A 27,642-nucleotide genomic window follows, 5' to 3' on the forward strand; every position below is an offset into this window, starting at 1 on the left:
TTACCTGTTCCACAGCCCTTGCAGGAGACTGAAATGACTGCATGGAAAGAGGAATGTTTTCCTTGTCATCACCTGGTTGAGAGTTCCCTCGGGCAGATGTAGGAGGGGTTATTATGCCAGGAGGTTTACGCCCCATTATTACAGGAAAACAGTTCAAGCCTGTCTTCTCCATAACTTCTGTTAGAACCCTCTCGATGTATAGACAATGATCGCGAACCTGTTAAAGCAATATGCAGTCATCAAATGGTGTTGTAATTTCCATTAAAGATATTTATAAAAATAGAGGTTATATATTCCTGTAACCCCCCAAACAAATAAGTTTGGTCATACAACTATAAACCAATATGAATTTTGTGGCAACTTTTCTTATCTTTCTAATGGCATACTATGTAATATATTACTGTAACTGTACCTTTATTTCATATAATACAAAATTTTCACCAAAAATTATGCATTGTTGAATTACACCTATATGTAACATTCTTGAACAAATTTTATTCATACAGTAGTGCCTAGCTCATATTCCCTCTCATCAAGGTATTAGCTACAGAACAGCTTGTTGACTGTCGAATTCTGAACAATCGAACATAAGAAATCATAGTAAAAGTCGCAAGACACACATAGATGCCAGTCATTTTAATATTGTAGGAAGAATCCGACATATAAACGAACTAACCAATCTTAAATCAATCATGATTAAGCTAACCGTACCTAGTTTCAACCACTAATCATCTTCTACCCATCTATTTATTGCTTAATTACCTGTCCAGATTCTTTGTACACTTACCCGTGACAATTTTTCATGTCAGTCCTCCTTATTCTACCGCTGTGGGTGGGTGTCTCTTGCTTTAATTTCTGGCCTTTGGCCCTTTCACTGTTCTTCTGTGTTTTTACTGTTTTTAACCCTTAAACGCCAAAGCAGTATTTTAAAAATTGTCTCCCGTATGCCGGCGGCGTTTGCGAGTGAGCGCCGAAGAGGAAAAAATGTTTTTTTCAAAAAATCACAGCACGCTTAGTTTTTAAGATTAAGAGTTCATTTTTGGCTTCTTTTTTTGTCATTGCCTGAAGTTTAGTATGCAACCATCAGAAATGAAAAAAATATCATTATCATATATAAATATTGGGATATATGACAGCGTGAAAAATTTCATATATAATTGTATACAAATCGCGCTGTGAGCAAAACGGTTAAAGCTAATGAGTTAATTTTTTTTTGTTGTATTGTACACTAAATTGCTATCATTTTGGTATATAACACATTGTAAAACGATCAAGGTAACACAGAGAAAATATTATCACAAAAAGAAGCATGAATTCGTAACACGCGGACATAAAAAAAAAAGCTGTTTTCAAAAATTCACCATAAATCAAAATATTGTGCTAGAGACTTCCCGTTTGTTGCAAAAGGAAGGTAATTGATTGAATATTACTAGACTGTAAGTGTTATAGCTTACAATTGCAAGTTAAAGTTGACCGAAGGACAAATTTTTTCTATTTATCATTATTTATATAAAAATATTTCAAAACTGATAAAAGCTACAACCATAGGTTGTCTTTTGTTGTATTCTACATGAAATTGCACACATTTTCATATATAAAACTTTATGTAACAGCTAATTTAAAATGGTGCAAACATTACGACAATCGGACGAAAAACATTTTTCGGAAGTTACCACGCGGACGTAAGGAAAAAGTTTATTTCATAAATTCACCATAAATCGAAATATTGTGCTAGAGACTTCCAATTTGTTGAAAAATAAACTTAAATATTGAATATTACTAGAATGTAAGAGTTTTAGCTTACAACTGCGTTTTTTTTACCATTTCGGTCGAGTCAAAGTTGACCAAAGGTTGATATTTTGGCACATCGTTATTTACATGAAAATATTTCAAAACTGATAAAAGCTACAACCATGGGTTGTTTTTAGTTGTATTCTACATGAAATTGCACACATTTCCATATATAAAACTTTATATAACAGCTAATTTAAAATGGTGCAAACATTACGACAATTGGACGAAAAAATTTATGATTTTTTCAGAAGAGTTACCGCGTGGACATAAGGAAAAAGTTTTTTCATAAATTCACCATAAATCGAAATATTGTGCTAGAGACTTCCAATTTATTGCAAAATGAAGGTAAATGATTGAATATTACTAAAATATAAGAGTTTTAGCTTACAATTGCGTTTTTCGACCATTTTGTTAGAGTCAAAGTTGACCAAAGGTCGAAATTTTGGCACTTATTGTTATTTATATGAAAATATTTCAAAACTGATAAAAGCTACAACCATGAGTTGTTTTTTGTTGTATTCTACATGAAAGTGCACACATTTTCATATATAATACTCCATGTAACAGCTAATATAAAATGGTGCAAAAATTATGTCAAAGTGATGAAATAATTTCTGAGATGTGTCGCTGATACGTTTAGTGCGAGAAGAAAGAAATTCGCGCTTGCACACCTGCGTAATGATTGTAAACAAAATAACGCCTTGATCCGTGAGCTCCCAGCATTCCCCAAGGCGCGTGATTCAAAAGTTTTCGCCTAGTAGGCCTATAACTATTTTTCCGCGAATTTTTAAAAATACTTTTTTATATCGACATACCATACTTCCAATCGGCACCCAACAGACAATTTATATTGACGTTTAATATGTCCAATCAGCGTTAAAGGGTTAATCTTTATTTTTTTATTATATTTTTTTTTTTAACTTTTATATAGGTTTTTAATTATGACGCTGGCAAACATTTAATGAGTATATATTTACTGCTTATACGCAATTGATGCGTACTCGTGATTTCAGCCTGGAAACTGTACCGAGCAGATATGAGACGTCAGCGCTTAATAAATAGATAAAAAGACAGAACGTGTCTCCATACTCCAATATGCATACTATTTTACTTCACAGTAGCATCAAAACCACTATGTATAAAACTTGGTTCCTTAAAAGGTAAAGCCCTAAGTTTACATAGTCCTGTGCAGTGCTATTTTTCTTTTCTACAACTAGAACATCAAAATTTATTAAAACTTGTTACATTTTTCTCCCATTGTACTGCATTCCTATCAGTAGCTGATGGAAACAAGAAGCAAAGTGGTTCATTTTGCACTGGACACTACACTTTCCACTGTGCTTATTATAAATGTGTGTATTGTACACTGCTATTAGCCAATATACTTTATCCCTGAAGACCCCACAATGGAAGTGTAGAAAAAGGTGATTATTGAATTTTGTTAGTGAATAAATTCTGCAATGTGATGAATGAATACTTTGATTTCATTAGATCATTCATGTACAATCACCATTAATTTTGTGCTTCAGGGGTTGATTTCAAAACTGAAGGATAAACTTTTCTGCAGTATTGGTAATGAATGTTGTAACTTATTCTGTTATGTTCCCTAATGTATACATACTGGTATAGGGGAATTTCTCTTGCATGAAGTTTATAAAATTTCCAATCAGCATAATGGAGATTATAGTGTGGACTATGTGTCGTTATGATGATTTATGAACATGTTATCATTACAGTGCTGGGAAGTAATCAATGCTATACAGACCATCACTAAAGATTATTTATCTGCAGCCTCTCTTCTGTTCCTTTAACATTATTTTGTGCCTTTTATTTTCAATGTATTATCTTTATACTCTCCCCAACCAAGTATCCAGCTTGAACTTATCACATTTTTCACTGTTTACTAAAAAAACGTATTGTTTAGATAAATGGGACTCAGCTCTCCTGCAAAAGAATATTAAAATATACTACAGTCAACCACCACTAATCCAGCTCTAATTTCCAATAGCGCAATTTCAAATTTCCCTGGTCAAAACACCAACCTACCACTACTGTTTGTTGGCACTACTTGTGCTTGTGTGCATGCATATGTACGTACCCAACGCACAAAGTTGCATTTATCTTTTGGTTTGTAAAAAATGAAAAAAATCCAGTAAAAATATAAATGAGAACAGTGTAAAATAAACAACTTCACAAAATAAAACAAGCTATAACAAGTTCTCTGATGCCAGCAAATGAGTGTGTGCGTTCGTAATTACTCTAAACACATGATTGCGTTTATCTTTTGGAGTGTAAAAATGAAAGACAAAATATACATTAAAAATATAAATGAGAAGAGTATGAAATATAAATTTTAAAAATGAACGAAAACAAGCTGTAGCAGGTTCTCTGACATCAGAGAATGAGTGAGTTCATATGTAGCCTATGCACACGACTGCATTTACTTCTTGGTTGTCAAAATAAAAAACGAGAAAATGCAATAAAACTATAGTACATGAGAAAAGTATAAAATATGAAAATCATATGCATAACAACATGAACCAAAACAAGCTGTAGCAAGATCTCTGATGCCAGCAAATGAATTTCTGACTTTGTACATATCCTACAAACACGATTACCTTTACCTTTTGGGTTTTAAAAATTTAAAATAAAGCAGTAAAAATATAAGAATAGTATAAAATGTAAATTAAACAAATCATAATCATAACAATATGAATCCAAACAAACTAGCAAGTTCTCCGACGCCAGCAAGTGAGTTTCTGCATTCAAAATGTACCCTACACACTTGATTGGATTTATCTTTTGGGTTGTAGAAAAATAATGCAATAAAAATATAAATGAGAATAGCGTAATTTACATAAAAAATTATAAGCATAACAACATGAAACTGGTTCTCCAATGCCAGTGAATGAGTTTGTGTTTGCTCTACGTCCTATACACACAATTGCAGTTATCTTTTGGGTTGTAAAAATAAAAATGAGAAAATACAGTAAATATAGATGAGAAAAACATAAAATATATACATAAAAAATTCCTAGGTGGTGGAGATGAGAATCCAGACAGACATGTAAATGCCCTTACATAGTTGCAAATTCCAGCTCTTTACTTTGGATGTGGCAGTAATGAACTTCCTTGTGTAAGTTAACAAAATTACTTGTATCATTTACTTTGACTATGCTTCAGTAAAATTTCACTTGTTTTTCATTTAATGTTTCTTTTTTCCTTATTAACAAACTTGTACTGATTTACAGGGTATGTCACAGGTAGGATGATGGGTAACTGTTGGGTAAAGTGTATTCTAATCTAACCAGTTGTAATCTGGCATCCTGCAGGTCCCATTGGTGCCAAATTAGTGATGGTCAACCCACATAAGAACACTATGCTAGTAAGAAAAGTATGTTTTAATCCTACAAAATATCTTTACCTTTATGATTCAGTTTTTACTAAAAAAAAAAAAAAGGCAGCAAAAGTTTTGAAATAGTAAAAGCAAACAGCTTATTTTACCAAAACCTTCCAAGAAGAAAATAATGTAAGTGAACATTACTGAATGTAAATTCATTGTACAAAGAACAAGCACATTACATAGCTTTCCGTAAAAAGATAAAAAAACACAGCAGCATAAAAGTTAATTGGTTTTAGTTCCCAAACTATTTTTCCTCCCTCCAAAAAAACTGCAACAACAAGCAAGTGCTGTACCTCCTTGAAATGTAAGTATAAGGGATGATAAGTCTCTTGGAGCCCATTTGGAGCAGATGACCTAGGTACAGTTTTAGTTCCAGTAACATCACTAACTGTTAAATCATTTCCACAGCTTACCATTTTGAGTCCTGAAAGTGTCAATATCAATGAATTAAGACTTAAATCTACAATATACATAGAGTAATGAATAAATTTCACTGCATTTTAGCAATACTATATAGATCAATTGACTAGAATTGTACAACTTAACCCTCTTACGCCGACTGGACGTATTTTAAGTCGACATTTTTTGTCTCCTGTGTGCCGACTGGACGTATTTTACGTCGACTTACAAAAGTTTTTTTTTTAAATTCGCGGAAAAATACTTATAGGCCTACCAGCCTAAAACTTTTGAATCACGCGCCTTGGGGGATGCTGGGAGTTCACGGATCAAGGTGTTGTTTTGTTTACAATCGTTACGCAGGCGCGCAAGCGTGAATTTCTTTCTTGCCGCACTAAAAAGTATCTGTGACACATCTCAAAAATTATTTCGTCACTTTGACATAATTTTTGTACCATTGTAAATTAGCCGTTACATGAAGTATTATATATGAAAATTTGCGTATTTTTATGTATAATACAACAATAAAATACTCATGATTGTAGCTTTTATCAGTTTTGAGATATTTTCATATGAATAACGATAATTGCCAAAATTTCAACCTTCGGTCAACTTTGACTCTACCGAAATGGTAGAAAAACGCAATTGTAAGCTAAAATGATTATATTCTAGTAATATTCAATCATTTAACTTAATTTTGAAACTAATTGGAAGTCTCTAGCACAATATTTCGATTTATATTGAATTTATGAAAAAACTTTTTCCTTACGTCCACGAGGTAACTCTTCCGAAAAAATCATACATGCGATTGTGGTAATGTTTGCACCATTTTAAAATTAGCCGTTATATAAAGTTTTATATATGGAAATGTGCGCAATTTCATGCACAATACAACTAAAAACACCCATGGTTGTAGCTGTTTATCAGTTTTGAGATATTTTCATAATAAATAAGAACGATAAGTGCCAGAAATTTCAACCTTCGTGTCAACTTTGCCTCTACCGAAATGGTCGAAAAAACGCCCATGGTTGTAGCTTTTATCAGTTTTGAGATATTTCATATAAATAACGATAAGTGCCAAAATTTCAACCTTCGGTCAACTTTGACTCTACGAAATGGTCGAAAACGCAATTGTAAGCTAAAACGCTTATATTCTAGTAATATTCAAGCATTTACCTTCATTTTGCAACAAATTGGAAGTCTCTAGCACAATATTTCGATTTATGGTGAATTTATGAAAAAAATAACATTTTCTTTACGTCCGCGTGGTAACTCTTCCGAAAAAATCATACGTGCGATTGTGGTAATGTTTGCACCATTTTAAATTAGCCGTTACATAAAGTTTTATATATGAAAATGTGCGCAATTTCATGTAGAATACAACAAAAAATAATTGAAGGTTGTAGCTTTTCTCATTTTTGAAATATTTGCATATAAATCACGATAATAGAAAAAAACCAAAAAAAACCACGTTCGGTCAACTTTGACTCTACCGAAATGGTCGAAAAACGCAATTGTAAGCTAAAACTCTTACAGTCTAGTAATATTCAGTCATTTATCTTCATCTTGAAACAAATTCGAAGTCTCTAGCAAAATATTTAGATTTATGGTGAATTTAAAAAAAAATCTTTCCTTCCCTCCGCGCGCCGATTCTCCGCCACAAATCTCCGAAATATGTACGTCCCATTCTCGGAATATTTGCTCCGTTTCATATTAGGCATTTCATAGAGTTTTATATATGAAAATGTGCGCAATTTCATGCAGAATAAAACAAAAAATATTTGAAGGTTGTAGCTTTTCTTATTTCCGAAATAATTGCATATAAAAATATATATATAAAAAAATTCGACATTCGGTCAACTTTAACTCGTCAGATATGGTCGAAAACTGCAATTGTAAGCAACTTCTCTTACAGTATAGTAATATTCAATCATTTGTCTTCATTTTGAAAGAAATTGGAAGTCTCTAGGACAATATTTAGATTTATGGTGAATTTTTTAAAAAAATATTTGTTTACGTCCGAGAGTTACGAATTCATGCATTATTTTGTGATAATACTTTCTCTGTGTTGCTTTTATCGTTTTACAATGTGTTATATACCAAAATGATCGCAATTTAGTGTACATTACAACGAAAAAAAGTAATGTGTTACCTTTAACCGTTTTGCGCACAGCGCGATTTGAATACAATTATATATGAAATTTCGTTTTTGCGCTATCATATATCGCATTATTTATATATGATAATGATAATTTTTTTCATTTCTGATGGTTGCATACTAAACTTCAGGCAATGACAAAAAAAGGAGCCAAAAATGAACTCTTAATCTTGAAAACTAAGCGCGCTGTGATTTTTTGAAAAATGATATTGTTATGATACAATAAAGTTTCATACATACTTACCTGGCAGATATATACAGTTGAAGACCCACCCAGCCTCCCCGCAGGAGACAGGTGGAAGAGAGAATCTGATTAGAAAACGGGAATGGTTCCTAGTCCTGCCACCCAGAGCAGGGCGGTAGATCACCTGACCTACCTGTAGCGAGTGCCGCGAAATTTGAATTTCTGTCGGGGACGACGGAATCGATAGCTATGTATATAGTATCTGCCAGGTAAGTATGTATGAAACTTTATTGTATCATAACAATATCATTTTTACACATTCAACTTACCTGTCAGATATATACATAGCTGATTGACACCCTTTGGTGGAGGGCAAGAGACAGCTAACTACTGACTAGACAGGTAAACAACAAATGTTGTAGGTATTTATAGACCTTGGTTCCTACCTTATCAGGTGGAAGACTTCGTGACTACTGTCCAGGAGTCTGCTTCACCTCAAGAGCCTTAGCGAGATAGTGATCTGTGGCCAAGAGTTCTTGTGGGTCTGTCGATGGGGTCTCATCCACTTACTCGACAGAGCCTAACTGGCATTTGTCAATGGGTGCTAATCCGCTTATATGACAACACGCCTTCATTTAAGGAGCACACAACCGATCCCGATCACCCGAACCTAACACCCGTGTTATTTCTAAGATTGCCAAGAGCTATCCCCAAACTCTTAGCAAACAACCAAAAACTCAATAACCACACATACAATAGTACAAAAAAAAAAAAAAAAAATTTTTGTACCCCTCTAAAAGTCAGCTGTCACTCGATCTCCTAGTGAAGAGAAGTGAAGGTCGCCTGTGCGACACCTGACACTTCCATGCACAGGAAACTCAAGAACACATCCAACAAGAGGGTTACATACATTATTAAGGATCGGTGCTAGCTCCCTTACCCAGAACCGTCTGTGCTGACACAAACGGACCTAGAGAAAAACATTTCTCATACGTAACTCGCACATCTTTTAAGTATGAGATGCAAACACAGAGTTGCATCTCCAATAAGTTGCATCCAAAATATTTTTAAGTGACATATTTCTTTGAAACGCAATAGACGTTGCGATTGCCCTTACTTCGTGGGCTCTCACTCTTAACAGATTAAAAGAATCATCTGGACAATTCTTATGAGCTTCCGTAATAACACTTCTAAACCAAAAAGAGGCTAAGGCGTTCTTGGACATTGCTCTCTTGGGGTCTTTTACTGAGCACCAAAGACCTTTTTGCGAACCCCCCAACTGCTTCTTTCTGTCCAGATAGAATTTAAGAGCGCTAACTGGGCAAAGGGATCTTTCTGCCTCTCTGCCCACCAAACTAGTAAGTCCTTTTACCTCGAAGTTTCTGGGCCAGGGATTCGAAGGGTTTTCATTTTTGGCAAGAAAGAGAGACTGGAATGAACAAATTGCAGAGTCTCCTTTGAAGCCGACTCGTGATTCAAGGGCGTGCAACTCGCTGACTCTTTTTGCCGTTGCAAGAGACATCAGAAATAAACACTTTCTAGTGATATTACGAAATGAAGCAGTGTGTGGTGGTTCGAATTCTTTGGAGGATAGAAATTTAAGAACCACATCTAAGTTCCAGCTTGGAACCCTAGGTTCCATTGACTTTGATGTTTCGAAGGAACGAATGAGGTCGTGCAAATCTTTATCATTCGTTAAATCTAATCCCTTGTTTCTAAAGACTGCTGAAAGCATACTCCTGTACCCCTTAATAGTCGGTACAGAGAGATGCGACTTTTCTCTAAGAAACAGAAGGAAATCCGCAATTTCGGTCACAGAGGTACTGGAAGAGGACAGCTTCTTCGACCTGCACCAACTTCTGAAAACCTCCCACTTCGATTGGTACACTCGCCTAGTAGATGATCTGCGGGCTCTAGCAATTGCGCTTGCCGCCTTGCGAGAAAACCCTCTCGCTCTGACAAGTCTTTCGATAGTCGAAAGGCAGTCAGAGCAAGAGCAGGTAGGTTTTGATGGTACCTCTCGAAGTGGGGTTATTTGAGCAGATCTATCCTGTTTGGAAGAGATCTGGGGAAGTCCACTGTCCACTCCATTACCTCTGTGAACCAAATCTGAGATGGCCAATACGGAGCAATCAGAGTCATTTTGGTTCCTTCGGATGCCACGAATTTTCTGACTACTTCCCCCAGTATCTTGAACGGGGGAAAAGCATAATCATCTAGCCCTGACCAGTCCAGGAGAAAGGCGTCTGTTGCATAAGCCCTGGGATCTTCTACTAGGGCACAAAATGTGTCTATCCTTTTGGAGAGGAATGTGGCGAACAGATCTATTTGAGGCTTCCCCCAAAGATACCAAAGGCTCTGACAGACTTCTGAGTGGAGTGTCCATTCTGTGGGAAGGACCTGGAACCTCCTGCTCAGTCTGTCCGCTCTCACATTCCTCTCCCCTTGGACAAACCTCGTTAGAAGAACTACCTTCCTTTGGTTCGCCCAAATCAACAGGTCTCTTGCCAGCTCGTATAGAGCGAAAGAGTGAGTCCCTCCTTGTTTCTTGACATAAGCCAGAGCGGTAGTATTGTCTGAGTTTATCTGTACGACCTTGCCTCTGACCATGTGTTCGAAGCTCTTTAGCGCAAGGTGAATTGCTAAAAGCTCTTTGCAATTTATGTGCCATGACACCTGTTCTGCCGACCAGGTGCCTGACACTTCTTTGGATCCCAATGTTGCACCCCAGCCCGACTCCGACGCGTCTAAGAACAATGTCAGGCTTGGGTTCCGTACTTCCAGGGATACTCCTTTGTTTTCTTTTAAGGGAATCAACCACCACCTTAAATGATTTTTTACTTCCTCCGAGATTGGAAACGTGTCCGAGAGCTGTCCTGTCTTCCAACTCCAACTCCTTCTCAGGAAGAACTGAAGTGGACGAAGATGTAGTCTTCCTAGGGGAAAGAACTGTTCGAGCGAGGAAAGGGTCCCCAGAAGGCTCAACCATTCCCTCGCTGAAGTGCGCTCTTTCCCTAAGAAGCTCGATACTGTGGCACAGCCTTTCCTTATTCTCTCTTGAGAGGGAAAAACTCGAAAACCCCGAGAATCCATCTGAATCCCCAGATAAACCACATTCTAGCTGGGGATCATCTGAGACTTCTCGAGGTTCACGATCAATCCCAATGATTTTGTCAATTCCAGTGTTGTTGACAGATCCTCCAAACACTGCTTTTGAGACCTGGTACAGGGAGACGTTTATCCCTTTCAAATGTAAGTGTCTTGATACATTTTTCATCACGTCCGTAAAGACTTGGGGAGCCGTGGAAAGGCCGAAACACAGGGCCCTGAACTGATAGATCCTTCCCTCGAACATAAATCGAAGGTACTTCCTCGACGAATGGTGAATCGGGATGTGGAAATATGCGTCCTGAAGGTCTAGGGACGCCATTCAATCTCCTTGACGCAGTGCTGCAAGGACTGAAGCAGACGTTTCCATGCTGAACTTCTGTTGTTTTACAAATTTGTTCAGCGCACTTACATCCAGTACTGGTCTCCATCCCCCGGAGGCCTTTGCTACAAGAAACAAGCGATTGAAAAACCCCGGGGAGCTGCAATCCAGCACCAGCTCTATTGCTCTTTTGTCCCACATCTGTTCCACCATTTGACGAAGAGTATCCATCAGAACAGGGTCCTTGTATCTGGCGGACAGTTCCCTCGGTGATGTTGTCAAGGGAGGACTGTCCTTTAATGGGATGTAATAACCCTTCTTGATGATTGACATCGTCCAAGGATCCGATCCTATGTCTTCCCAGGCTTTCGCAAAGAAATTTAACCTGGCTCCTACAGGTGTTTGGAGGATAGATTTCTCACTTTCCCTTCTTAAAGGGACGGAAGGAAGACCTCCCCCTTTTCTCACTTGACTTCCTTCTGGGGATAGATCTAGCTGGAAGGCCTCCTCGAAAGGGCTGCTGCTGAGCTGGACGAGCCGCTTTCTTTTCCTCACTGGCCACAGGCCTATTTTTCCTTGAGGATTGTCTAAGGAGATCCTGAGTGGCCTTTTCAGTCAGTGAATGGGCAATGTCCTTCACCAACTGCGAGGGAAAAAGATGTTCTGAGAGAGGCGCAAACAATAAGGCGGACCTCTGCGAAGGAGAGACGGCCTTCGTGAGGAAAGCACTGTGAACCGCCCTCTTCTTTAAAATTCCCGCACCAAAGAGGGAGCATACTTCAGCCGATCCATCCTGAACAGCCTTATCAATGCATGTGAGGATGCTATTTAAGGTTTCTGGGTTCAGTTGTTCCTTTTCATGAGACTTCTTGGCAAGAACCCCAAGGGACCAATCCAGGAAGTTAAAAACTTCTAAAGTGTGAAAAAGTCCCTTGAGGAGGTGGTCCGTTTCCGAAAGACCCCATGTTACTTTTGCTGAATTTAAAGCGTGTCTTCTCGATGAGTCTACTAAACTCGAGAAGTCTGACTCAGCCGAAACGGACAGAGACAATCCCATATTCTCTCCCGTTTCGTACCATATGCCTCTTCTCCCCGTAAGTTTAGCAGGAGGCATACAAAAGACTGTCCTTCCTAACTCCTTCTTTTTCTTGAACCAGGAGTCAAGAGATTGTAGTGCCCTCCTCATAGATATAGCAGGCTTCATTTTCAGGAAAGAGGAAGACTTGTGCGTTTTCGTGCTCGAAAACAGAGAGCGTGGAGGAGGAGGAGCGGCTGGCGTTAAAGAATCTCCATATTCTTCCAAAAGAAGGGACGAAAGAACTTTGTAATTAGAAAATCCTTCCTTAATAATCATTTCATCCTCCGAGGCATCTTCTGGGTTCATAGGCTCGGAAGGAGAAGGCTCCCTTCTTTCCTCTGTTTCTTCCCTCGATCTCTTCCTTTCCGAAGAAGCACTTCTAATTGGAGAGGGACTAAGAGTTACTCTCTCTTTGCTAAAAGATTGACGCTTGGATGACTCCTGTCGGATGTCAGGCTCTTCAGGCAGGGAATGCGCCTGGCGCACGGCAGGAGTATCTCGCTCAGAATACTCCTGGCGCCTGGAAGGAGTAACATGTTTGGAATACTCCTGGTGCTTGGCAGGCGCAACGCGCTTCGAATACTCCTGGCGTCTGGTAGGCGCATCTTGTTCCAAATACTCCCGGTGCCTGGGAGGAGTATTAAGTTCAGAATACTCCTGGCGCCTGGGAGGAGTATTAAGTTCAGAATACTCCTGGCGCCTGGGAGGAGTATTAAGTTCAGAATACTCCTGGCGCCTGGGAGGAGTATCGAGGTCAGAAGACTCTCGGCGCCTGGCAGGAGTATGTCGCTCCAAATACTCCTGATCTTTGGAAGGCGTAACTAGCTCTGAATACTCCTGGTGTTTAGTAGGAGTATTGATCATGGTAGGCGCCTTTCGTTTAACAAGTACATTGCGCTTAGCAGGCGCTCTACTCCTAACAGGAGCTTCTTCTTCTTCAGTTAAATCTTGGCGCTTGGTTGAAGATCTTGAACATTGTACCAAATACTCTGGCTCTTTGCGCCTACTCGGCGCCTGACTCCTGGCTGGCGCCAAACGCTTGGCAGGAGTAACTTCCTTTCTTACTTCTCTCCTGTCTAACGCTCCGTTCCCGCCAGAGATGGTCGCCTGTGCGACACCTCCTCCGGAAGGCTCATTGCGCGTGACAGGAGATCGGTATTTAGATCTTTTACTAGGAAGCCTATCATCCTTCTTACGAGTAGGCTCCTTAGAAAAAACTCCTACCAAAGACGCTAATTGCTCCTGCATATTCATTAAAATTTTCCTGGTTGAGGAATCTTTCGAATCAGGAGAGGGAGATCTGGAAGGCGCTCTAGGATCTCCTCCAGACCCAGAGTCTGACTGTTTTCTAGCCTTTTTTATTACCGAAGGCGCATCTTCCTCAGAAAAGCGCTCGGGGCTAGAATTGAGCTCATGTTCTTTCATACTCCTCTTCAGCGGACGGGAAAGTTTCGACTCCTTCCATCCTCTTCTCGGAGAGGGCGAACTAGATGACGAAAAGCACTCTCGAAGGCCGCTTTTCCTATAGCGGTCCTTGGCAGTTTGTGATGTAATAGATTCTGCCGAAGGGACGACCTGATCGTTGGGGATTCTCCACAACCCCCGTACGGCTTTCGACTTTCCTTCTCCTCCGGGCCAGGGAGCTTGGAAGAGGTCTAGGCCTGGGAGTGTCGCAGAGACGACCAGACGCCCCCTCCACTACACTGGGGACACTAAAATCACTAGCGAAACCACATTCACTTTCCTTACCTTCCAATGCTGCCATTTTTTTCTGCATTTTCTGAAGGGAAGCTCTGAGTTCCGCTATTTCCGAAGCAGAACCAGAGGGATTAGCAATTTGTGAACGGGCTGAAACAGAATGGGCATAATTATCAGAGGAAGAAGCTACAGAACTAGACAGCTTGCGGGTTTTGTAAGCCGCTTTCCTCTCTCTATTTTTCTCTAATTTCTTCAAGTAAGAAGTTAGATTCTTCCATTCTTGCACACTCAGTTTCTCACACTCGTTACACGTATTCTCAATCGAGCATTCAACCATTCTACAACCACTGCATGTAGTGTGAGGATCTACCGAAGCTTTCGGAATCCTCACCTTACAGCCCTCATTCACACACACTCTGAAACTAACACTAGAGTCAGACATATCCACGAATTCCAAAACCAAGTCCAAAAAACAGTCCACGATAGCGAATGCCAAACAACGATCCAAGTACGTCACCAAATATCAGTCGAAAGATGATCAAAAGCGTTGTGAAAAAAGAATTCCAGTCAGGAGGTAGTAACAACAATGTTGATACCACCGGCGACAGAGAGAATCTGATTAGAAAACGGGAATGGTTCCTAGCCCTCCCACCCAGAGCAGGGCGGTAGATCACCTGACCTACCTGTAGCGAGTGCCGCGAAATTTGAATTTCTGTCGGGGACGACGGAGTCGATAGCTATGTATATATCTGACAGGTAAGTTGAATGTGTGAAAAAATATTTTTTCGACTTCCGCGCTCACTCCGAAACCCCTTCGGCATACGGGAGACAATTTTTTATTTACCGCTCCGGCGTAAGAGGGTTAAATAAATTAATTATACAGAATTTTTAAAGCTTGAGTATGATGACTTAGCAGCTCATCAACAATCGTACATTATTAACTCTTAAACACCGAGCTGCTTTTTACCAAAGTGTCTCTCGTATGCCAGCGGCGTTCAGGAGTTAGCGGTGAAGTGGAGAAAAAGTTTTTTTTTTTAAATCACAGCACGCTTAGTTTTTAAGATTAAGAGTTCAGTTTTGGCTCCTTTTTTTTTGTCACTGCCTGAAGTTTAGAATGCAACCATCAGAAATGAAAAAAATATCATTATCATATATAAATATTGGAATATATGACAGCGTGAAAAAAAATTTCATATATAATTGTATACAAATCGCGCGTGAGCAAAACGGTTAAAGCTAATGAGTAAAATTTTTTTTTTGTATTGTACACTACATTACGATGATTTTGGTATATAACAAATTGTAAAACGATCAAAGAAACACAGAGAAAATATTATCACAAAATGATTCATGATTCATAACGCGCGGATGTAAAAAAAAAAAACAAAAAAAAAAAAAAAAAAAATTGTTTTAAAAAATTCACCATAAATCGAAATATTGTGCTAGAGACTTCCCGTTTGTTGCAAAATAAAGGTAATTGATTTAATACTACTAGACTGTAAGTGTTTTAGCTTACAATTGCAGTTTTCCACCATTTCGGTTGAGTTAAAGTTGACCGAAGGTCAAATTTTTTCTATTTATCGTGATTTATATGAAAATATTTCAAAACTGATAAAAGCTACAACCATGAGTTATTTTTTGTTGTATTCTACGTGAAATTGTGCACAATTTCATATATAAAATGATATTTTTATTTTAAGATAAAGTTTTAAATATACTTACCTGGCAGTTATATACTACATAGCTATATTCTCTGACGTCATGACGTCAGAGAATATAGCTATGTATATAACTGCCAGGTCAGTTACATATTTAAAAACTTTATGTAATGGCTAACATAAAACAGTGCAAACATTACGACAAACTAATGAAAGAATTTCTGAGATTTTCGGCAGTTACCGTGCTCAGACGGAAGGAAAAAGTTTGTTAAAAAATTCATCATAAATTGAAATATTGTGCTAGAGTTTTCCAATTTATTGCAAAATGAAGGTAAATGATTGAATATTACTAGAATCTAAGAGTTTTAGCTTATAATTGCGTTTTTCTACCATTTTGGTCGAGTCAAAGTTGACCGAAGGTTGAAATTTTGGCACTTATCGTGATTTAGTATATGAAAATATTTCAAAACTGATAAAAGCTACAACCATGGGTTGTTTTTCTAATTACGACAAACTGACAAAAGAATTTCTGAGATTATCAGCAGAGTTACCACATGCGGACATAGGGAAAAAGTGTTTTTCAAAAATTCACCATAAATCGAAATATTGTGCTAGAGTTTTCCAATTTGTTGCAAAATGAAGGTAAATGATTGAATATTACTAGAATGTAAGAGGTTTAGCTTACAATTGCGTTTTTCGACCATTTCGGTCGAGTTAAAGTTGACCGAAGGTAAAATTTTGGCACTTATCGTGATTTATATGAAAATATTTCAACTGATAAAAGCTACAACCATACATTGTTTGTTGTTGTATTCTACATGAAATTGTGCACATTTTCACATACAAAACTTTATGTAACAGCTAATATAAAACGGTGCAAACATTATGACACTGACAAAAGAATTTCTGAGATTTTCGACAGTTACCACACGGACGTAAGGAAAAAGTTTTTTCAAAAATTCACCATAAATAGAAATATTGTGCTAGAGACTTCCAATTTGTTGCAAAATGACGGTAAATGATTGAATATTACTAGAATATAAGAGTTTTAGCTTACAATTGCGTTTTTCGACCATTTCAGTTGAGTCAAAGTTGATCGAAGGTTGAAATTTTGGCACTTATCGTGATTTATATGAAAATATTTCAAAATTGATAAAAGCTACAACCTTGCGTTGTTTTTGTTGTATTCTACATGAAATTTCACACATTTTCATATATAAAACTTTATGTAACGGCTCATATAAAACAGTGCAAAAATTACGACAAAGTGACAAAAGAATTTCTGAGATGTGTTACTGATACTTTTTAGTGCGAGAAGAGAGAAATTCACGCACGTGCGCCTGGGTAACGCTTGTAAACAAAACAACAGCTAGATCCGTGAAGTCCCAGCACCCCTCACGGTGCGTGATTTAAAATTTTTTCGCGAACTCAATTAACCCTCTTACGCCGACTGGACGTATTTTACGTCGACATTTTTTGTCTCCCGTGTGCCGACTGGACGTATTTTACGTCGACTTACAAGTTTTTTTTTAAATTCGCGGAAAAATACTTATAGGCCTACCAGCCTAAAACTTTTGAATCACGCGCCTTGGGGGATGCTGGGAGTTCACGGATCAAGGTGTTGTTTTGTTTACAATCGTTACGCAGGCGCGCAAGCGTGAATTTCTTTCTTGCCGCACTAAAAAGTATCTGTGACACATCTCAAAAATTATTTCGTCACTTTGACATAATTTTTGTACCATTGTAAATTAGCCGTTACATGAAGTATTATATATGAAAATGTGTATATTTTTATGTAGAATACAACAATAAAATACTCATGATTGTAGCTTTTATCAGTTTTGAGATATTTTCATATAAATAACGATAATTGCCAAAATTTCAACCTTCGGTCAACTTCGACTCTACTGAAATGGTCGAAAAATGCAATTGTAAGCTAAAACGCTTAAACTTTAGTAATATTCAATCATTTACCTTAATTTTGAAACTAATTGGAAGTCTCTAGCACAATATTTCGATTTATGGTGAATTTATGAAAAAACTTTTTCCTTATGTCCACGGCGTTGGTAACTCTTCTGAAAAAATCATACATGCGATTGTGGTAATGTTTGCACCATTTTAAAATTAGCTGTTATATAAAGTTTTATATGGAAATGTGCGCAATTTCATGCACAATACAACTAAAAACAACCATGGTTGTAGCTTTTATCAGTTTTGAGATATTTTCATATAAATAACGATAATTGCCAAAATTTCAACCTTCGGTCAACTTTGACTCTACCGAAATGGTCAAAAAACGCAATTGTAAGCTAAAACGCTTATATTCTAGTAATATTCAAGCATTTACCTTCATTTTGCAACAAATTGGAAGTCTCTAGCACAATATTTCGATTTATGGTGAATTTATGAAAAAAATAACATTTTCTTTACGTCCGCGCAGTAACTCTTCCGAAAAAATCATACGAGCGATTGTGGTAATGTTTGCACCATTTTAAATTAGCCGTTACATAAAGTTTTATATATGAAAATGTGCGCAATTTTATGTAGAATACAACTAAAAATAATTGAAGGTTGTAGCTTTTCTCATTTTTGAAATATTTGCATATAAATCACGATAAAATAGAAAAAAAACCACGTTCGGTCAACTTTGACTCTACCGAAATGGTCGAAAAAAAAAAACGCAATTGTAAGCTAAAACTCCTTTACAGTCTAGTAATATTCAGTCATTTATCTTCATCTTGAAACAAATTCAAAGTCTCTAGCAAAATATTTAGATTTATGGTGAATTAAAAAAAAAATCTTTCCTTCCCTCCGCGCGCGGATTCTCCGCCACAAATCTCCGAAATACGTACGTCCCATTCTCGGAATATTTGCTCCGTTTCATATTCGGCATTTCATAGTTTTATATATGAAAATGTGCGCAATTTCATGTAGAATAAAACAAAAAATATTTGAAGGTTGTAGCTTTTCTCATTTCCAAAATAATTGCATATAAATATATATATATAAAAAATTCGATATTCGGTCAACTTTAACTCGTCAGATATGGTCGAAAACTGCAATTGTAAGCTAATACTCTTACAGTATAGTAATATTCAATCATTTCCAAAATAATTGCATATAAAAAATATATATATAAAAAATTCGACATTCGGTCAACTTTAACTCGTCAGATATGGTCGAAAACTGCAATTGTAAGCTAATACTCTTACAGTATTGAAAGAAATTGGAAGTCTCTAGGACAATATTTAGATTTATGGTGAATTTTTGAAAAAAATATTTGTTTACGTTCGCGCATTACGATTTCATGCATTATTTTGTGATAATATTTTCTCTGTGTTGCTTTTATTGTTTTACAATGTGTTATATACCAAAATGATCGCAATTTACTGTACATTACAACGAAAAAAAAAGTAACTTGTTACCTTTAACCGTTTTGCGCACAGCGCGATTTGAATACAATTATATATGAAATTTCGTTTTTGCGCTATCATATATCGCATTATTTATATATGATAATGATAATTTTTTTCCTTTCTGATGGTTGCATACTAAACTTCAGGCAATGACAAAAAAAGGAGCCAAAAATGAACTCTTAATCTTGAAAACTAAGCGCGCTGTGATTTTTTGAAAAAAATATTTTTTCCGCTTCCGCGCTTACTCCGAAACCCCTCCGGCACACGGGAGACAATTTTTCATTTACCGCTCCGGCGTAAGCACCTGACAGATAATTTTAGTCAACTTACAGTATGTCCAGTCGGCGTTTAAGGGTTAAGATGATTAAACTAGTACTTTGAAGAGAGGCAAATCAGTAACAATAAATTTACCTAACGTATTAACTAACAGCATTCAATGTAACTTTAGTAACAATGAAAAGAACCAAATAATCTAGTAAAGCAAAATTGACCATTTCACTGTCTACACCAAATGTTTACATGCAATTCTGAATCTTTCAAGTCAACAAGTGTGATACTATTATACAACTAATAATATAAATGTAAAAAAACAAAAACAAAAACACATCTCACCACTGTAAAATAGAGCTTCAAAATTCGGATCTGGAGAATTCTCCATCAACATGCCCTTTGCTTGATCACTATAGTACGTAATCTTTGGTGTCTTGGATCTTACAACCTTAACAAACCTACAATATAAAAAAAACATATTTCAATCTGTAGGAATTACTACTCATTTCTGTGGCATAGACTTGTAATGTGATATTCAGGAAGTTGGCTTTAATGCCATTCTTATAAAGCCACATTCATTATCCTAACGATTGAAAAGCTTCATATATTGGAGTTAAAGTTAACATTTGTAGGTGGGTATTAACAACCAGCCAAGAAATGCAAGAGTAGGCCAGCCAATGAGGGGGCACCTGTAGGCCTAGAGAAGCCCAAACAGCCGCCATCAGTTTGATGCGGAATCTGAAATAAAGGAAGCAGAATGTGTAGCCTCCTCTCTCTCGGGAAGAACATTATAACTCAGTGGGAGAGGGGCTACAATAAACACAACCTCATCATGTAGCAACTCCTGATACTCCTAGCAACAAATCGATGGAGGAAAAGGAAGGAGACAGCGGTACAACCGATGCAGAGGGAAAACTTCCGGACTGTCCAAATGAGGAGGTGAAAAACCCTTCTAAGAAGGACAAATAGATACTCTATGATGCTCCCTCTTCTTGTAGAACGCCTTCCACTGCAACACAGTCCAGGAACGACATTCCAGGCAAGGGTTATTAATGGTACAAAAATTAGATTGGCACCTACTGCACGTAGTATGGGGATCTGTAATGGTAGCATCCAAAAACCTGGAGCATGGAAATCCCTGAAATCACGGGCAAACAAAGCAACCAGCTTGGGAAGGAGAGCGCAAGGGACTACTCTCAAAGATAGTCAAAGAAAGACTGATGCGTCACAAGGTTCTATGCCTGGTCGGTGACCAGCTTTCACCTCATATACGTATGAGTTGCCAGATGCCACAGATTCCCTGCTTTACAATCTTTAACGGTTTTTAACTGGTTTCCAGCTGGCACAAGAAGATTATCCTATTGTTAAGACGGAAGGTTTGTTCCGTGTATGAACAATATGCATTTCAAATGAAAGGATATGATAATACGCACTACGTCCTAGAAATTTAATATATATGCTTGTGAATTTTGCAGTTGCTAGTGACATGACACACAAAAACCCTTAGGGCTTATTACACGATCACTGGCCCAAGGAAGAAGAAATCCACCAAACTCCTTCACTGTTCAACAGTGTTCAGCATGATTCACTAAAGGACACAGCTACAGTGGTATTAGTCAAGCTCTTATATATATCTTGACCTCTTGAATCAAGAAATGCCACTGCCCCTTAACAGACACAATTGTGCCTCTCTTGGCCGGAAAAACATGGACAAAAACAGCTGGATCAGGAGAAAAGGGGGGAAAATCCCCTGCTCGATACACCATAGTCTTCCTAGTTGACAGATTTGGCAAGAAAGGAGAGGACTTTTAAAAAGGAGATTCCCTTTGGGAAAACACTGAGTCAAGTCTCACGAGTACAGAATCTGACAGCTTAAAATAAGAACTGCAGATATCTGTCTAAGCAAAACTGAGCCAATTCCTTAAAACTGAGGGACAGATCCAAACCCTCCTCCTCTTGTAAAAGAGGTAAAGGAGAATACTGTCAAGGAAAAATTAGCACCAGAACTAGATGGTCTCACAAGACTAGTCATGAAAGTTCTCATAATCCATCTAGTAGGAACTTGAAAAGTTGAGTGATCTCTCACTGTGTGGACTCACTGATGCCTCATGTGGATGCAAATTCACCCTTAGATGACTGATTTATATTTCGAGAGTATTGGTACTTCAATTAACCCAATCTGGTCTTACAATCAATTATCTCAAAATCTAACAGATTTTGATAAAGAAGACAGAGAGGAAGAACCCATATTACCAAATAAAAACCACAATTCAAACAATCCAATTCGTTACCCGCGAAAAGCAAACCCAAATTTCAAAGCATATGTCTACACAGCTGGCCGGTGTCATCGACAAAAGGGCAACCAAAGCAGTTGCTGTCTTAATCCCACCCTTGAAAAGAGTGGGGGTAACTATCGAGAACAATCGTTAATGATAGTTTCAATGATAACACTTGCTGAACCCATGCCAATTAGTCGCAGATAAAGATAATGATGAAGGGTAAGATTCCCCTCAAAAACATAAATCCCCAATAAGATAGCAGAGACAATACAAAATAATTATGTGCATACCCATTAAAGATGATGTGACAGATGTGATAAGAGTAAGATGACTAACTGAAAGGACAATGAAAAGAAGGCAATGCTGCATTCTCAATAAAATGTATACCAACCACAAATATGTAGATCAGAAGATAAACATGAATTTTAGCTATCAAAAACAATGACAGACATGTCAGTCAGTCAGAGGGTACATACGTACTAGGAGAGCGAAATGAGCATATCAGAACAGAGTTACAAAGATGCAGCTTTCAAGAGAGAAGCCAGGAGGGGAGACTTTACTTACTCTCTCTCTCTCTCAACAAACAATAAGTAATTTTCAATGAAAATCTAATGTATTACTTTGGGTATTTTTGTCATCACCAATGACTTCATCTGGATATAACTAAGCAAAAAATGACAAATTTCAATTAATTTGTAATTTTCATAGCTAATAAACCTGAGGTCTTAACAATAGAATAAATGATCTGGTGCCAGTTGGAGACCGGTTAAAAACAACCAAAGATTGTAAATGTAACAAATCTGTAGCATCTGGTATTTGATACATAGTTGAGGAGGAAGCGAGTCTATCTTCCAACCAAGGATGAAACATAAGAGGGGTGGCTAGAGGTGGGCAGTCAATGTTAAGACCTCAGGTTTGTTAGCTATGAAAAATACAAATTAATTCAATATTTGTCCTTTGTTCGTATGCCGTACAAACCTTTGGTCTTAATAATAGGATATACTCACACTTGGAGGGAAGTATGAAAATCCTGAACTGGCTGGAGGTTTGGCACACCTGATCATTCTTTTTGGTGATGAGAATTCTAAAGAGGAGAACCTAAGCCTTTGAGATGTTAAGGTATGTGATATCTAACACTCAGTCCACTGGGTTTATATACAATGAAACATGTCCAGATTCATTGCATATACAAAAGTAAAAAAGAAAGGCAGGCCCGGGTAACCGCTGGTATCAGTTACCGGCATTTCGCTTTTATGAGACTTGTTCAATATACATAGCATTCATAACTGTACTATAAACCCTCTGTAGGGTTTTTAGCACTGTTGTCCAGTTATTGGTGGCTTAGGCTAAGTGCGAGACCGCCTCATTAAATACAAAGATAACGAACATGCATCTTTTCTTTGGCTCTTTTATAGTTATCCTTTACTTTGCTGTATTCAAAAGTAATGTACAGGCAGTCCCCGGGTTACGACAGGGGTTCCGTTCTTGAGACACGTTGTAACCCAAAAATCGTCATAAGCCGGAACATCATAAAAAATACTAAGAAAACCTTACTTTTAATGCTTTGGGTGCATTGAAAACTATGTAAACAGCATTCTTATTGCATTTTTCATCAAAAAACCCTTCAAATATTGATTATTTTGCATTTTTGGTGTTATGTTTCTTCTTCCAGATGAGCGTTGTAGGCATCGTAACCATGGAAATAATTTCTAATGAATATAATTGAAAAGCACCTTAACCTCCGAACGTCGTAAGCCGAACCCGTCGTAACCCGGGGACTACCTGTATGTAGTCTTATATTACTATTGTATTATAAAATACAAACCAACCGATCATGTTTTGGTTTGGAAAAATCTGCTGAGAGTGGAAGTAAGATTATTTTGCTGTATTTAACTCAATTCAGAACCATTTTCTTGCTTCTATTTATTGTAAATTAATCTCTAGAAACTCTATATGAGACAAGGTTATTTTTCATTGTATGAAGCGTTGTAAGTTGAATTATGACTTGAATACGTCTTGTTGTAAACTACATTTAGTTATTTTTTTCATTAATAGATGGTGCCATTGTTTGGTTATCGGTGGCTAGGCCTAAGCACTGAGAGACCCTCGTGAAATACAAACATAACGAATTTGCATCTTTTTCTTGGCTCTTTTAAAGTATGCAACAATACTGTTTGTAGTCTCATATTACTATAGTATTATAAAATACAAAAGAAAAAAAGCGATCAATGTTTTGGTTTGGAAAAATCAGCTGAGAGTAGAGGTAAGATTATTTTGCTGTATTTAACTCAATTAAAAGCAATTTTCTTGCTTCTATTTAGCATAAATTAATTTCTAGAAACTCTATTTACGTGGGACAAGGTTATTTTTCATTATATGAATTGTTTTAAGTTGAAATATGACTTCAATACATCTTGTTGCGAAGTTATATTTTTTGTTAATAGATGGTGTCGGGAGCATGTTTTTTTTGTTCAAAAAAATTAACAGATTCCATTTGCTCTTTCCATCCTATTTCATGATAGTACAAGATTTACGTATTTATCTTTTAACGGCGTGAAAATAATAGTAAATCTGTTCTTTCATGGCCAGTATTTTTTATTATTATACTTTTTCTCCACAATTTGCGGTCAATTTTCATCCATGTTGCTGATGCATGATAATTTATAGTCATTAGCAGTGAGAACATCTTTTTTTCTCAGGTTCGGCTACAACAGCAGCTTAAATTTAGCAGTACTATCTTTCCTTGCCAATATTTTCTCCATAGCAAATAAAGGTTATACTAATGCAAAACTATTCAAGTCCTGTTCTACTTAAATGTCATTTGTAACACAACTACGGTAATCTTTTACTATTGTATGATGGCTGAAATGCAAGCAAAACATTGTTATTATCAAATTCAGTTTGGTGGTTGTAGAAAAACAACTCTTATCGTTCAGTTGTTTATGGGTGTAGCATTTAAGCAATGATTATAATATTACTAACGATACTTTTATCATTCGCTTTTGCTTTTTAACCTTATTTAACTGGAAAATATGATAAATAAGGAGATGAAGGAAACTTGAGCAGTCTGAAAAGGGAGACTCTCTCTCTCTCTCTCTCTCTCTCTCTCTCTCTCTCTCTCTCTCTCTCTCTCTCTCTCTCTCTCTCTCTCTCCCTCCGGCGTCAATAACCTCGCCGTTGTGACGCCAGTAAGAACTAACAAACCAATCAATCACTCTCTCTCTCTCTCATACTAGGCGAAGATTTACCAGAAAGTTCATCAAATCTGACATTGAAAATTTGTAGAACTACCATGCAGACTATAGTAAATGATTACGCAAATGAAATTCCACATTCTCATTAGAGAGTTATTACAGCAAAATATCTGGCCGTGACCATGTCTAAGGCATTGTTAACAAGTAAGGTGGATTGTGGTCCCCGTAAACTTTTGAATTTCAGTTAGCAACGATTTTAGGTTAGCGTCAGGCCCCCAGGAACGGAACCCCTGTCGTTAACTGGGGGCTGCCTATATATCTGTGTGAGCAACAAACCTAACATGTTAGCCACGAGAAACTGGTTTGTCACCACCCCTCACTCACCTTGCTGGAGAGAGGAGTAGAAGTTACTGAGAAGCAAATTTTTATTTTGTAAGTAGCAACGCTCACCTGCATCAAGCCAGTTCCAGGGCAGAGACTTGGAGAGAGGGATGAGGGTGGATCAAAGGATATACAGTTACCATCCGAGTTACGACCTGCGCGAGTTACGTCCACCCGTACTTACGACAGTGTCCGACAGGGGTCTATTTTTTTATATTTGGCGGCGTTTACTCTTTGGCAGCGCAGTAGCGTAGTGCGTGCGGCGCAGTATGACAGTTCATCCCAACCACCTCACTCACTGTCTAGACATTGTAGCAGTACTGTAACATTGTAGCAGGAACATTTTTTTCATTACACCTTTGCCATGGCCCCTAAGAGAAAGTCTGACTCATCAGAATGCAATTCTGCCAAGAAAGCTAGGAAGGCACTGACGTTGGAGATGAAGATGGACGTAATCAAGAAATATGAAGGTGGGATGAAAGTTAATTGTATAAGCAGAAGTCTCCATCTCTCCCACTCCACGGTCTCCACCATTCTAAAGGACAAGGAAAGGATTAAGGACGCAGTGAAAGGAGCAGCCCCAATCAAGTCAACTATTATCAACAAACAGCGTGAAGGACCGATAGCAGACATGGAAAGTTGTTATTTATGTGGCTGGAAGATAATAGACAAAGAAATGTGCAAGTGATGTTGCGAGATTCCGAGATCGGTACCAAGTGCACCATGTTCTGACGAAAGGCGAGGCTGCTAGCAGTGATGCGCCTGCTGCTAAGGCATTCGTTGAAGAATTTGATAAACTAATTGTGAAAGAAGGATATTTGCCTGAACAGATTTTTAATGTGGACGAAACTGCCTTGTTTTGGAAAAAGATGCCGAAAGGCACGTACATAAGCAAAGAATTCGCGAGTGCACCAGGGCATAAGGCAATCAAAGAGAGATTCACGCTATTGTTCGGTGGAAGTAATGAGGCCATACAAAGAAATCTACGATGAAAAGAAAAAGCAGAAGATCCAAACGACACTTAGCATGTTTGTCAAACGAACACAAAAGCCCGCCTCATCCAGCATCGAAGCCACCCCCTCCCCTACATCGGCCAGCGCAGTAACCACCCCTTCCCCATCCCCTGCCTCGCCTGACTTAACGGCTGATCTTTCTTTCGACCGTGCGTATGAAGAAAGTGTTGATGACGTCGAACCAAGCACCAGTGAACATTAATTTTGAGTGTTGTTTTGCTTATTTTTTTACATGCATATGTATTTTCTATTTTGTACTACAGTACTGTATGTTCTATTTTTGAACTGTAACTTTTCTATTTTCATATTTTGATCTTCATTTGTATTTTTGTATAATAAATTCAACTGCAGTAATATTTTATTTCTAAAACCATATTATATTAAGATGTATGTACGTAGTACAGTGGTCCCCCCGTATTCGCGGGGGATGCGTACTAGACCCCCCCGTGAATAGTTAGAACCCGCGAATGTTTGGAACCCCTATGAAAATGCTAAAAACAGCCTATTTTGTTAGTTAAAACTGAAAAAAACCCACTAAAAATTTTCATACTTGGTTTTTTTAATAGTTTTATCACAAAAAGTGCATTTTATGATGAAATTCATCAAAAAAACCAGGAATTTGTGGATATTTCTCATAGAAAAATACCGCGAATGCGTGAATTTTCCGCGAATAATGCAGGGAAACGTCCCCCAGAGAAATCCGCGAATGTGTGAGTCCGCGAATCTGGAGAACGCGAATACGGGGGGTCCACTGTATATCAACTAAGCAACTGAAAAAAAAAAGCTAAATACATTGCACCTACAGTATAATATTAAAAATATCTCTATGATAAAATGATAAAAGTGAAACTAAAAGGCATAAAAATGATAAATAAACAGCTTGTATATACATATGTACAGTAATATTATTCAACAGAAAAGTATGATAAAATTATAAAAGTGAAACTAAAAGGCATAAAAATGATAAATAAACAGCTTGTATATACACAATAATATTATTCAACAGAAAAAGTTACTTAAAAATGCAACACATTCATATCATATGTCCTCGAGCACAGTATAATCTTCCACTTTAACCGAGTACTTATAATCCACGTGTCAGCCATTTTGGCTGGTATTTTCGACTAACGACCATTCTGACATACGACCTGTTGGTCGGAACGGATCTAGGTCGTAACTCGGATGGTAACTGTACTGAAAAATCTCTCTCTCTCTCTAACCAATTGGTACTAGCACATATTTATCCGTCGATAAATATTCACTAAGTGTATTTTGATGCAATTTTCATAA

The 27,642-nt window shown here is 37.5% G+C and overlaps 1 protein-coding gene across 1 annotated transcript in view; it reads right to left on the reverse strand.

The window, feature by feature from the left end:
- LOC135221022 (serine/threonine-protein kinase PLK4-like) overlaps positions 1-27,642 on the reverse strand; it is a 121,632-nt gene that overhangs the window by 17,869 nt on the left and 76,121 nt on the right. Inside the window, exons 9-11 of the mRNA XM_064258743.1 lie at positions 19,828-19,943; positions 5,491-5,621; positions 5-217 (exon numbers count right to left, since the gene is read on the reverse strand). Coding sequence (XP_064114813.1) covers positions 5-217; positions 5,491-5,621; positions 19,828-19,943 — 460 coding nt within the window. The remainder of the gene's footprint in view (positions 1-4; positions 218-5,490; positions 5,622-19,827; positions 19,944-27,642) is intronic.

This window comes from Macrobrachium nipponense, chromosome 2, assembly GCF_015104395.2.
Source record: "Macrobrachium nipponense isolate FS-2020 chromosome 2, ASM1510439v2, whole genome shotgun sequence".
Taxonomy (NCBI): Eukaryota; Metazoa; Arthropoda; class Malacostraca; order Decapoda; family Palaemonidae; genus Macrobrachium; species Macrobrachium nipponense.